The 12980-nt window shown below is 47.1% G+C and overlaps 1 protein-coding gene across 6 annotated transcripts in view; it reads left to right on the top strand.

Moving 5' to 3' along the window:
• The window catches only part of Tead1 (TEA domain transcription factor 1), a 232370-nt gene that overhangs the window by 70620 nt on the left and 148770 nt on the right, over nt 1–12980 (top strand). For all 6 annotated transcript variants that reach the window (XM_050125913.1, XM_050125916.1, XM_050125915.1 and 3 more), the window contains exon 2: nt 9858–10113. In XM_050125913.1, the coding sequence (XP_049981870.1) occupies nt 9957–10113 (157 nt within the window). In that variant the 5' untranslated portion in view covers nt 9858–9956. The remainder of the gene's footprint in view (nt 1–9857; nt 10114–12980) is intronic.

Below are 12980 nucleotides of genomic sequence, written 5' to 3'. Positions count from 1 at the left end.
TAGAACAGACAGTGCAACAACAGGAACTGCAAGAAGACTTCAAATGTTGGAAGGAGCCATCTGACTGTAGACGTTTTCCTCAGACTTCCCATAGGTCACGTAGTTTCAGTGTGGACATGTTGATCTAGGTATGTTGAACACCTTCTCATTCTCTCTCTCTTTTTTTTATGCAATACATTTGTTTTTAATTTTTTTTCTGTCTGGTTTCTTATTTCATGGGAATTTCTTATGTATTAAGGAGATGAGTGGTTGTTAGTGACTTTGCAGAGATCTTCTCTTTGTGGTTTTATTTTAAAATCTGAGTCATGTTCTTACCATGTAGCCCTGGCTAGCCTGGAACTTGCTGTCCTCAGTTACAGGGGTCTGCTTGCATCTACCATCCTCCCTGAATTTTATTTTCTTAATGCTTCTTGAAGTACAAGGAAGTTTTTACTTGTGACAGTCCCTCAATCCCCCTCCCTCCCTCCCTCCCTCCCTCCCTCCCTCCTCCCTCAATCCCTTCTTCCCTCTCTCCTTTCCTCGCTTTATTTATTCCTCTTTTGAGGCTAGGTTCTCCATAGACTGGCCTTGAATTTCTGGGTTCAAACTATTCTTAAGTAACCTTGACCAACTATTTGCTATTTCTGTCCATATTTTGTCATCATCATCATCATCAACATTACTTTTGTGCACATGAATACAATTGCCCAAGGAGACCAGAGGCAGTGACCTGGTATTGGTCCTCTGCAAGAACAGTATGTGCTCTTAACCAAGGAGCCATCTCTCCAGTCCTGTTCACATAAAAAAAAGTTGGATTTATTTATTTATTGTGTATATATATACACATATATGCATACACTGAGCAGGTGTGTAGGTCCTAGGACAGCTTGAGGGAGTGGGTCTGCTCCATCTTTAGTGTTGGGCCCTGGAGTTGAATTTAGGTTAAGTGAGCTTGATTGTAAGCACCTTTACCTGCTGGTCTAACTCACCAGCCCCATTTTGTCCTTTTTCAGTAATAATTTGATACACAAAGGTAATCTTCTGGGTCTTAGTCTAAAGCCTTTTATTATTTTGCTTTTGAAATTCAGATCTGAACTCTCAGATGGATTGTAGAGTACGGTGTGAGGTAGGGGTCTTTCATTTTGTTCGGATAGGTACTTTCTCATTTATTGACAAAAACCCAATCCTTTTCCAAAGGCGATGCAGTGCTGTCCTTGTCACAAGCCAAGTGCAGAAGCAAGCGTAGGGTTTGTTTCTGGACTCTTGAGATACCGGTCTGTTTTGTATACCTTGGTGACATGGACTTACTGTGTAACCCAAGCTGGCTTCAAACTTGCTGTGTGACCCAGACTGCCCTCTAACACGGGATCCTCTGGCCTCAGCCTCCTGGATGCTGGGGTCATGGGCTGTTTCACAGTGTCTGACGTGTGAATTTTAATGTAGGCCATTGTAAGCCATTCAGCTATGGGCTTCGGAATTGCGTGAGTGTGGATTTGTTGCACCAGGTGAGTCTCATCCAGTGCTTTATCTAGGTCCGTTCTTGACTGGTGTCCTAATGGTCACTGTCATGGATCACACCATAGCAGTTTCTATGCCCTAGATGTTTGGGGCTCAAAACTGAAACCCAAGTATGATTTGGGTTAACTGTCAGGATGTCTGCTGGGGTCCTTTAAAAATGGATCCTCAAGGAGTGGTGGCCTGATTTTCATTATTGTTTCTAGAAGAGTATACTGTGACAGATTGTTTCTTGATTGCCTTAGCTTGCTGGGGCATGGGGGTTGTTTTCCCCGTTGGAGCCTAGACTTTGGATCTTCTGATGCAAGTGCCGGGAGATCTATGAGGATCCTCTTTGTCTTTAGAGAAGATTTGATGCCAGTGTTTGTGGTGGTGAACTAGAGCAGGGGCTCAAAATTCCATCTTGGTTCAAGATTTCCTTGTTGTCTAACTTATGTCCCTATGAGAGGCAAGCTGTGGATTTCCCTTCCTCTGTCTTCTCCAACATGTCCAGAATGGTAGTGGGAGAGGCCCGGACAGAAAGAGGAGTAGTGTAATTCCCACAAGCTGGAGAGAAAGCAGGGATGGCTCCCCACATAGAGTGGGAGTGATGGTCCTGATGCAAGGGAGTGGGCATTCTGAATCACCCAGGGGGCACATCAGGGCAGGTCAGCCCGCTGCTGGGCTCTGGTGTCATTAAGTTGGCTGGCAACAAGCAGTGACACTAGGTGAGTGTCCTTTGGAATCAGGGGTGACTCCTGAGGCATTTACCTATAAGTCTGCCACCCAGGGAACCAGTGTCCCTTGGTGTGGTGCTCACGTGCAGGCACCACTTCAGGCGTGTGGTTGAAGGTGGACCCTCTGGAAATGCTGGTTTCTTAGAAGGTTTAGTCAAACACAATGTACACGTTTATCTGGTATGTCTTAAAGTATGAACTGTCGGTCTAGAGACATGGTCATCAGCTAGGAACACTGACTGGCCTTCCAGAGGACCTGTGTTCGATTCTTACCTATTAACTTCTAGCTGCTCGTAACTACACTTTCAGGAGATCGGACACCCTCTTCTGGTCTCTGTGGGCACTAGGCGTGCATGTGGTACACATGCGTACATGCAGGCAAAACACCCATTTTCAAATACAATAAAAATGAAAAGAAACAAAAATAGGAATTGTCTACTTTCAGATCTTTAAAAACCATGGGTATCTCTGTGTGGGAGTACGCATGTGTGAGTCTAGTTACCCTGAGATCTAGAAGGTATAGGACTTCTCAGAGCTGCAGTTATAGGTGGTTGTCAGATACCTGACCTGCAAGACCACTACATGCAGCTGAGCCATCTCTCCAGCCCTGCTAAATGCTAAGATACCCTGAGGGTGAACCAGACTTTCTGAGCAAGGAGGATTATGGTTATGTTTGGGTTACTACTGCCTGAGACGTGTTAATCTTTCTGGTGTTTGTTTTTTAGCATAAGCTATGGCTGACTCGTCTAACCTGGAACTTGTATTTGTTTTCTAAGTTGGAATTCAGGAGGTATCCTTGGGATTTTGTCAGTTAACCTGGGCAAGGTTACTGGTTTTTCTTTTGGGACACTGACGGCTGCTTGAGGGGTGAACTGGTCTCTTGGAGCTGGTCTTTGCATTTGTATCTGGGTTGAAGTCTGTTTCTCTAGATAGTTGTTTAGCTGGACGTATTCATTACACTTCCCTTGCTGTGACTAAATAGCTGGCAGAAGCACCTTATGGAAGGAAGGGTTTATCGCGGCTCGCATTTCCACAATTTGAGGCAGCTGCTCGCATGAAGTCTGCAGTCAGGAAACCGAGAGTAACAAATGTGTGTTGAGCTCCCCCCCCCCCCCCCCCCCCCCCCCCCCCCCCCCCCCCCCCCCCCCAGTTCAGGACCTCAGCCCCATGGATGGTGCCACTCACGTTTAGTGTCTCGGTCGACCCCGTCTAGATAATCTGTCCCAGACATGTCATCTTTCTCCTGAGTGTTTCTAGGTCCCGTCGAGTTGACAGTCTATACTAACGGTCACACTGGAGGTTCTGTACCCAGCCTGCTGACTGCATCATATCGTGTTTACTGTGTCTTTACATCAGGTTTCTGCATTGGAGAGGCTGAGTAAGATAGACTCTGGCACTGGGTAAGCGGCTGCATCTTTTGAGGAATTCACAGATGAAGGAGAAGTGTGGTCACTTTTGATGGAGGTGGGGGTGAGAAAGGGACAGAATTGCTCTTCTCGGTGGTTCGTGAATGGAGAGGGTAGTTTAGCACATGGTAGCAGCATGGTAGGGGCTGTATCACATGAAGCCAGTCAAGGCTGGTATACTCAGGTCTGATGGAGCTGGGAAATAGTGTATCTCAGGATGGTGATGTCAAGCCCTCCAAAGGGGTGCTCAGGAAAGGTGGACTAGGTGAAGAGGTATTGACATGTGGATGGGATCCTCTTCATAGGAAGGTGACTTTTGAAACATACAGGGAATAATTATGATTAGCCTTTCCTCTCTACCAAATATAGAGGGGACCTGCTGACACCAAACAAGGCTGTCTGGTTGCTGTGTGCTGTGACACACTGCTTCAGAGTCAGTGTTCTAGAGAGTTCTGCCACCCCTGACAGTTCCGCCTCTCTGGCTGCCGAGCCTCACATGATTAGGCCACTTGTTAGCAAGGTTTGTGAGTGTCTGAGATGATAGGAAAATAATTACATGCCCCACTTTACATATGCAAAAGCAATTAACTGTCATTAGTGCCCAGAATTCCTCCCAACTGCCCAGGGAGGTGAGTCAGTGTCATCACTATTCATTAGGAATTAATTAGGCTGTGCGTGGTGATGTCAGCTGTGGACAGAGCCCGGAATTCAGCGCTGCCTTCCTCCGCCTCCCGAGGTTGCTGTGTGAGTCGGATATTATGCCTAAGGTCTATGGAATTCACTCCTTCCTAACCGGAGACTCGGGTTCTGTGAAGCGCATGACTTTGGGCAATTTCCATCCCTGAACCTCCTAAGGTGGGGATAATACCCCAGGGCAGAGCAGGGATGAAGGGCCAACAGGCAAAATCTCTGTCACTGTTCTTCACCTGGGACCTCTGGGAAGCTGTGGGGTTGTATTTAGATGATTACTTACTACTTTGGGAGGAAAGTTCGTGTCTCCTCAGTTTTTCTTTTTCTTCTTTTTTAAAAGAGCGTAGCTTTTTTTTTCTTACATAAAAATAAAACATCTGGGCTCTTGTGAAGATCACTGTGACCTTCAAGCCATCCAATTCGTGGTCAAGCTGAGTGCTATAAATATCTCGCTGTGTGATTCCCTTTCTTACCCTCCCCTCCCCCAATGGCTCTCGCTTCTGGAACCTCTTGAGCTAGTGAAGGTCCTGACTTGTTAGCTCTCCTCCACCCACCCCTGCTCCCATTGGCCCTACCAGGTCCTCTCTCTGTCCCTTTGAAGAGGGACTTCTGAAGGTCTTCCCATCACTTTACCCCACTCCTGCTTCCTTTGTAGCTTCATCTTCTAGCTCTCTCTTCTCTATCTATCCTATCAGGGACATAGAGAATGTCAGCAGTTCGAGGTTTCTGAGGAAAGTCACCTCCCTCTTAGGATGCAGATCTACTTTGTCTCTTGCGCATAACCGTTGTAGTTGTTAGTGATACTGGCTGACGGATAGGAAGTGGGACTGTACACGCTCTGTCTGGGTGTGTTTCCTGTGACATGTCTCTAATATGCTGATTCCCCCCACTGCTATTTTCTTGTGGCCTTGTGGATGACCCCAGGACCTCAAACTTGCCATTCAAGCCCTCCATCACTGAGCTCCAGCCAGTGACGGAATGGGTTCTTTAATGCTTACTCTTCAGTGGAAATTTAGTTAGCACGAGTTTGGAGAATGAGCTGTCATGTTATCAAAACATGCTCAGGTCATCTGGGTGATATTCATTCTGTTATTAACTGTTTCTGTATCAGGCTCTGTGTCATTGTTGGGGTGAGCATAATGGTCCCTTCTGTTGAGTGCAGTGTTGGAGTGCAGTTAAAGGGCACAGCAACCCAGGAACACGAGATGGTGGGTGGATGGATGAATTGGCTTCCTTTGAGGCTGACAGTGGACACTGAGGCACATAGGATGTGGGTCCTGGGTGCTTAGACAGACATCTAAGTCCAACTCATAGTCTGGCTCCTTTAGTATGTTTTCATAGACGATTAAGATATTGGCTAAAATAAGGTTTATGGGTTTTCTGGACCCTCAATGCTCAGCGGTGTTTCATTAACCACAAGGGCTAGTTTTAATGAAGGGGTAAGATGTTTCCATGGTGAGGGCCTTGTGGGAATCTGTGAAGGGAATAGCACCTTCTCTTGTCACATGTCACCCCGTGTAGAGTTGGTGTCAGAAGTGCCTGCATTTGCTCTCTCCTCCCTCTGTCCCCAGACACTTGGAATAGGCTGTGTGGGTCAAGTGCACTTAGGACACCTCCCCCATGCTCTTAGGAGTCTTCTGAAGTGTTGGTGGGTTCTGAGAAAGGAATGTCGTGGTGGGAGGGTGACTGTCTAGCCAATTAGTAGGCTACTTGGATTATTGTTAACAGCTGTGTTTTGAGTATTGCGGGGCTAGGAAATTTCAGGAGACAAGGGACCTACAGGACGCTGTTGTTGGTGGAAACTGACGTCCTTTGGACAACAGACGCATGCACATGTTTTGTTGGTGTCAACCATCTCTCCGTGGAGACACTTTAACCACCTTGCTCAAAAGAAGATGGAAAGTCTAATTTGTGAGATAGTTTGAACTAGGGTGAATACTAGGAAATGGTTGTCAACAATCTGAGTTTTCTGTTTAGTCTTCTGAAGACTTTGAAGACCCAAATCCTTAGTAAATTGATTATTACTCCATTATCTTCTGGTTTTTGTATGTTTTGGCATCATGGCATACCTTGTCCAGAGAGGATTGACTTCTTAATCAGTGAGTGAGGGCACATGGTTTTTCAGATGACAGAACTCTTCCTTTTATTGTTTAATCTCAATGGCAATCAGGTTTCAGCCTCCTTTCCCTTCATGGGTTTTCTGCATTAGGATGGAATTTAATATCTCCATTGTGTAAACTTATGCTATAAAAAGATTAACTAATTTAGTTTGAGCCATGTGACTTGTGAGTGAGTCAAGTTTTGAATCAAAAACCCAGTTTGAATGTAACACACACACACACAAACACACACTTCTTCATTATGAATTGAGGGAAACTGGATTTTCATATTCAAAATGTGTGGAGAAGACCTCAGCTCTGCAGATAGTCTTGAATAATCCATTATATTTTGTAGTGGTGGTGGTGACCATGTTGGTGGTGATGGTGGTCTCACTAGGTAGCCCTGGTTGGCCTCTGTTTCAGGATCCTCCCGTCCTCACCTCTAGAGGTCTGATATGACAGGCCTGTGCACTGTACCTGACTTGATTAGCTCTTAATGTTGGTCATAAGCAGGTGCTTTTCATTGTGCGTTCAGATCAAGGTGGACTGAGCAGTTACCAGCTCTACATTTGGAGGGTGCATGTAAAGTGTGACTAATATTCTCACAGTCACTAGAGCGACAAGGACAGTTTCCAGGATGAAGTGGCTTTGGAACTGAGGAGTGGAATGCCAGGATGGTTATTTTGGTATCTAGTATGGGGAGTTTTCTCAGCCAGCCCTACCAGCCTTGTGATCGGAAACTCTCTGCCCATACAGGGGCTCATCTTACAGTGAGGTTGTAAAACCAAGAACCTGAGTAACTTTGTAGATTTTATATCTGGTGTTTTTTGGGTCTGTGTGCTGCTGTAGGTCCAGAGGAGGTAACTCCAGCCTGCTGAGCTCTAGTAGACTAAATTAAGAGAGCCTAATCACGAAGTTCTTCCCTTGCTGCAAATGAATCAAAATGTGGGAGTGGTTAGAGCTGTGTTTGTGCTTCCTGGGTGGATGGATCGATTCATGTGTGTGACTCTTGGCCTTAGACGCTGCTCAAACACTGTCTGCTAGTCTTCTGAGTGAGGCCGTCCTTGGTGGACAGTTTGGCTAGTGGACAGGCTTCCTTACAGTGGAATCTTCTCCCAAGCATCACAGAGTGGGGCAGTTCCCTGCCTTTTGATTGCAGATGCGTTGGTGGGGGTGAGCAGAGTTAAGGTCCACAGGGATCTCAAGGCATGGTCAGGCCAGAAGAAATGTCTGGAGGAGAGGATACCTGAAGGATGGGTTAGACCTTCAGGGCTGATAGGGTAAAGTCGAGGGAGGAAATGGGTGTTGACCTAATTGGCTGAACAATTTCACATACCAGCGTGAAGGTGGAGGTGCTGAAGAGTCCTCCCACTGGTGAGCTCCAGCATGGCCTGTGTGACCAGCTGATGAGATAGATGCTCTTACGACTTTGGGTGGGGGTTGTTGGTATGTTTTCTTCTGGAGCCTATACTTTTAGTTGCATAAGAACCTTCTTCCGAGGCCTACGAAGGCCCAGGCCCTCAGCCCCCACTCCCTTGGCTATAGTGGTTGAACACCCACACATCTAATATATCTCTTAAGTTCAGCTTCCTTGAGTGAATTCATTCTGCTGTGATCTGCCTTGGCTTGGCCTATGGTTTTATATGTGTATGCATTGTTTTGTTTGTTGGGAGAGAGGCTAGCCACTATCAAAGAGTTACCTCCTATTCTCGTAATTTCTCCAGTAAGCAATCGCTAGGGTGGTTACAGTTTAGCTCAAATTTTATAGTACTCTCAGATCCCAACCCAAAGTGTAATCACTTTAACATTCAGAAGATCCATGAGGCAGGCAGGCACTCAGAGTTCATCTTGGGGCCAGTCACAAAACCCGTTCTTGTTTCATAATTTATACCTTGACATTGGCAAGTTTTGAAGTCCTGTGTAAGCATATGTGTGTTGGCAGTGTGCCATCAATATCTTGCTGACATGTTCTCTGAATGATAGCTTAGTGATAACAGTTAAAACCAAGCACACCACTTTTTATTTATTTATTTTTTAAATACAAATGCTGCCAACTTGAAGAAAGTCAAGGTGAGGAGTCCAAAGCCACCTGTCAGACCATGCATGGGTTGTGCACTCACTGTTCAGAGTTTTGCACCTGGGTTCTGCTGAGACTCACAGGTTGGGAGAGGATAGAGTTGGGAGAGGCAAGGGAAGAAACTCAGTTGTTTGTGGTCATGCTTTCCTCTTGCTTCTTGTGCAGGGATGGAAGGGGAGCAGTTCTGCTCAGGCGCACTGTGACCCCCTTGCCCATCTTTCTCCAGGAGCAGGTCTTCTCCCTCCTTGTTTTGGGGAGCCCTTTGCATTAATGATCTGATGTGGTTTCCACAGAGCGATATTGATATGTTAGTGTGCAGCCAGCAGGGAGTACTGGATTAGATCATTTTCACCTTGGTGTCAAGCCAGTGTGACATTTGTTTAGAAAGCTTATCCCCTTGCGACTATAGGGGGCGTGTACAACTGAAAGGAGCTGCGTTTACATTTTGAAGGAGGGTTTCTTCTGGCTCTGTTATCTTCACTGCTAGAAAAATGAAGGAAAGATTGCCCCACAGTTTCCATGTGACCGGGAGAGTATGCTGCAGGACCAGCTGCTGCCCCGAGGGGATAGGAACATTCCCATAAGGGTGGCAGGTGTGGGAGGGGACTGGACTGGTCTCTGTTTCATTTAGGGTTAGAGTTTAGGACCCAGTGACCTGACTTCACAGGGTAGGAGCCCCAAAGATCAGTGTTCAAGATCTCGAACAGCTGGCATCACTGACTCAGGATGAGTAACTACAGCACCAGAGTAATCTCAGTTCTCCTGTGCCCACTCCTGCATGAGCTTGCATTGAGATGGTTTGACATTTCACTTACAATGCCAATTTCTAGAGTGAAGCTGACATCCCTCCCTCCCCTCCCCTCCTCTCCCCTTCCCTTTTTTGTTTTTTCAAGACAGGGTATCTCTGTATATCAGCCTTAGCTGTCCTGGAACTAGTTCTGTAGACCAGGCTGGCCTTGAAGCCTGCCTCTGCTTCCTGAATGCAGATTAAAGGTGTGCCCCCCCCCCAACTACTTTATGTTCTTTATAAACTTGCTCTGCTATGGGGATTTGACTGTCCTTGAATGTGGCAGAGGTTGTAGGGTATGGGCTCTTAGTAAAAGGTTCTCAAGTGAGCCTTGCAGATATAGCTCTGAGGGCTCGCCTTCTCAGGTGAGACTTTGCTCTCATCCAGGAAGACAACCTGACTTCAGCCAGTCATTACTGTTTTTGTAGGGTGCTTAACATGACACACAGTGAACGAAATCCTCTGGGATCTCAGAATCCCGTATTCTTTACCAGGAGTTGTTGTCCACGCAACACTAGCGACCAAGAACCTGGAGCGGTGTGTTGATGGTGATCCCGGCCTTATACTATTTTATGATTTCTCTTTTAGGTTTGTTTCCTTGAAAAGGCTCCAGGCTTCGGCTTGGAAAATCCAACCGCCAAAATTGAGCCCAGCAGCTGGAGCGGCAGCGAGAGCCCTGCCGAAAACATGGAAAGGATGAGCGACTCGGCGGATAAGCCGATTGACAACGACGCGGAGGGGGTCTGGAGCCCTGACATCGAGCAGAGCTTTCAGGAGGCCCTGGCGATCTATCCGCCGTGCGGGAGGAGGAAAATCATCTTATCAGACGAAGGCAAAATGTATGGTAAGTGGCTTGGAACATTCCTTCCTGGGGCTGCAGCCTGCTGCGGTGGGAGGGGATGGTCTTTGTAGGACGACAATTGGACATCCCAGGGACCAGGCTCCACTGCAGAGGAGTGTCGATAAGGGATACTGGGATAGCATCCCTTGGGGTTTTCTCTTTCTTCGTGCTTGACAGGCCTTCTGGCAGATGCTATCAAGGTCCAGGTGCCACGGTGGCATTCACGCAGGAGGGAACGAGTTCTTCAGCACACACCCTCCGTCTCAAGGGAGCCTTGCCATCTAGCTCCACATAGCTGGTGTCAGGAGTGGGACCGAGTCTCTCGAATCCTTCCCTCCCTTGTGGGAAAAGCCTGTGAAGTAGATTTCTATATGAAATTTAATTTTATTGGCTGGAGATGTGGCTCAGTTGCTAGAGTGCTTGCCTGGCAGCACAAAACCCCAGGTTTAATCCACAGCTCTTGGGAAACTAGGCATGGTTGTGCACACCCTGTAATCCTAACACTCAGGAAGTAGAGGCAGGAGGACCAGAAGTTCTGGGTCATCCTTGGCTGTACAGAAAATTCTGGCCAGCCTGGACTACATGAGACCCTGTTTCAATACTGTGCCCCTCTACAAAAACATATTCAAATCCCCCACTGAACTGGATAGATAAAACACCCATGTGGGCGTGATCACCCTGTTTTGACTCATGAAGTCGAATGGCCAGCTGAGATGCTGTTGTCTCTCCTAGCTCTCCCCAAGTACCAGCTTCACCCTCCCTGGGTGAAGTCCTCTAAGCATGGTTGGAAGGGTGCTGCATGAGGCTGAGGAAGACAAGCCTAGCTCTCCAAATGGCTCGGGATGCCAGCAGCAGCATGCATGTACCCATGCCCTGGCTAGTGTGATGCTTGCCTCCTCAGTGCTGGGGTGCCCTCTCTCCTTTCCCAGAATGCTTCCAGCTGCTGAACTGCACTTTTTGGCTGCCCACCTTTAGGGAAGCAGATGGCAGGTGGTTGCCTGTACACAGTGCTTGTCTAATTGAGTTGACAGAGTTTGTGTTGTCACCAAGTCTAAAGGGATGCAAACAGCACAAATTCCAACAACACCAGCTCATCAGCTATCCGAGGCCGTTAACTCAACAGAAGAGTGATTTATTCTCAGTAATTCTGGCTATTTCTGTAATAGGATGTTGTACCTTTAACCCTGCGCTTCTCTAGCAGGAGCCTGAGGAGGCTGTGCTCGGACCAGCAGAGACTGCTGGCGAGAAAGCAGATGGTGGCACAGCTGCCACCAGCTGTGCCCCGCCTGCCCTCCCCTTCACCACGGATGATGTAATGGAAACAAAGACACTTTTGCTTTCTGTGGCACTGAGCCTCTCAGCCTGTCATGCACCCAGGAGTGAGAACCCAAACTTGTGGCATTTGTTTTAGGCTCTTGTGAGTCTTGCTGTAGCCAAAGAATCCTCTTTGTATCTACGGTAGCGAGGTTGGGCCAAAACGGCTCAGCTGCCGTGGGTGGATGGTTTCGGGGCCTTAGATGTCCTGAGTTCTTTCTTCCCTTGCTTCCCTTTCCTTGGCTGTCATCTGAAGATGACTTTGTTACATGTGGTGAAGTGTAGCTTTGGGACATCGCGTGTGCAGTTCCCAGTCATTTACTCAGAAATTGTTTTTATCTAAATTAATGGTGTAAACTGGATTTCGTAGTTATGCCTATAATCCCAACACTTAGGACGCTAAGGCAGGAGAGTAAGTGGGTTTTAGGGCTAGCCTGGGCTACCTAGTGAGACCATGCATGCCCCAGAAAAAAAACTACATTTTATTTTTTTTTTCCTCCGTTGAGTTTTTCCTTTGTGAATAGCTGGCCACTTTGCCTGTAACTCAATTGTAAACTTTTTATATGAAAATGATTTTTAAGATCTCTTGCTGGGAACTGAACCACGGAAGCTTCAGATGTGAGTTGTTCTATCAACAGTTAACCTGCTCACTTTTGCCCTTGATGATGTCTAGTTTTGAGCTCCTGGGAAACGTGGTCAAATAAATGATGACCACAGGTCTTTGGGGATTTGCCACGTTGGACATTGTGGTTTTAGGGCTTGGAATTTACCCGAGTGATTGGATATTGGTAAGCTTGATGCAGGCTGTGGGGCATGTCTGTTATCACCAGGGTACTTCCCAGTTGTTCCTGTTTTGGGAAGGGTTTCTTCTTCCTTAAGTCAACACTATCCAGTTATTGTCTGTGTTGGTAGCCAGCCAGGTTTAAAATGAGGCAGCCCTTTGAGGGAGCAGCTTCAGGAATCACAGCCCAGCAGGGAGAAGAGTCTGGGAGTGGTTGTGGGTTTTCACAGGGAAGAGGGTGCACAGCCTGTAGGATTTTGTTTCCTGACTGGAGGGAAGAGGTGGATTTTTCTGCACTGAACGTACAATATCCTGCTCTTTCCACAGAGGAGACTCTCCCCTCAGCTCTCCTTCTTTGTGCTTATGATAGAATGCCTCCTGCTGTTTTAGAGGGAAGTTTGGTAGTTCCTGGACTAGGGGAGGTGGAGACTGGATCCCCCATTTCACTGGAGCTGCCAGGGACTTTTAAGAGTAGAGAAAAAGTTGACTTTTCACAGTGATACCTCAGCCACTTGGGGACAGAGTCATGTGAGCTAGTGTCAGAGTCCCCTTTGTGATCAAGCTTTTGCCATCCTATATGAGTCAGAACTTAGTTGGACCAGGAACCAGCAGTCCCTGGGAGCTTTGGAAAGAAATGCACAGAGTGTCTAGGGTTCCATGCAGTCGTTCAAAGCCATGTCCAAGTGAAACACCTGCCGTGTTTTCCTTAAGGATGTTATTCCTCCGTGTCTGAGCGTTTGTAGAGCTCTTTGTCTGGTCACTAGTAGCACCGGAA

Source organism: Alexandromys fortis, unplaced genomic scaffold (genome assembly GCF_014885135.2).
Source record: "Alexandromys fortis isolate MF-2015 unplaced genomic scaffold, M_Fortis_MF-2015_v1.1 scaffold_250, whole genome shotgun sequence".
Lineage (NCBI taxonomy): Eukaryota > Metazoa > Chordata > Mammalia > Rodentia > Cricetidae > Alexandromys > Alexandromys fortis.
This window is presented reverse-complemented; position numbering and strand designations above follow the sequence as displayed.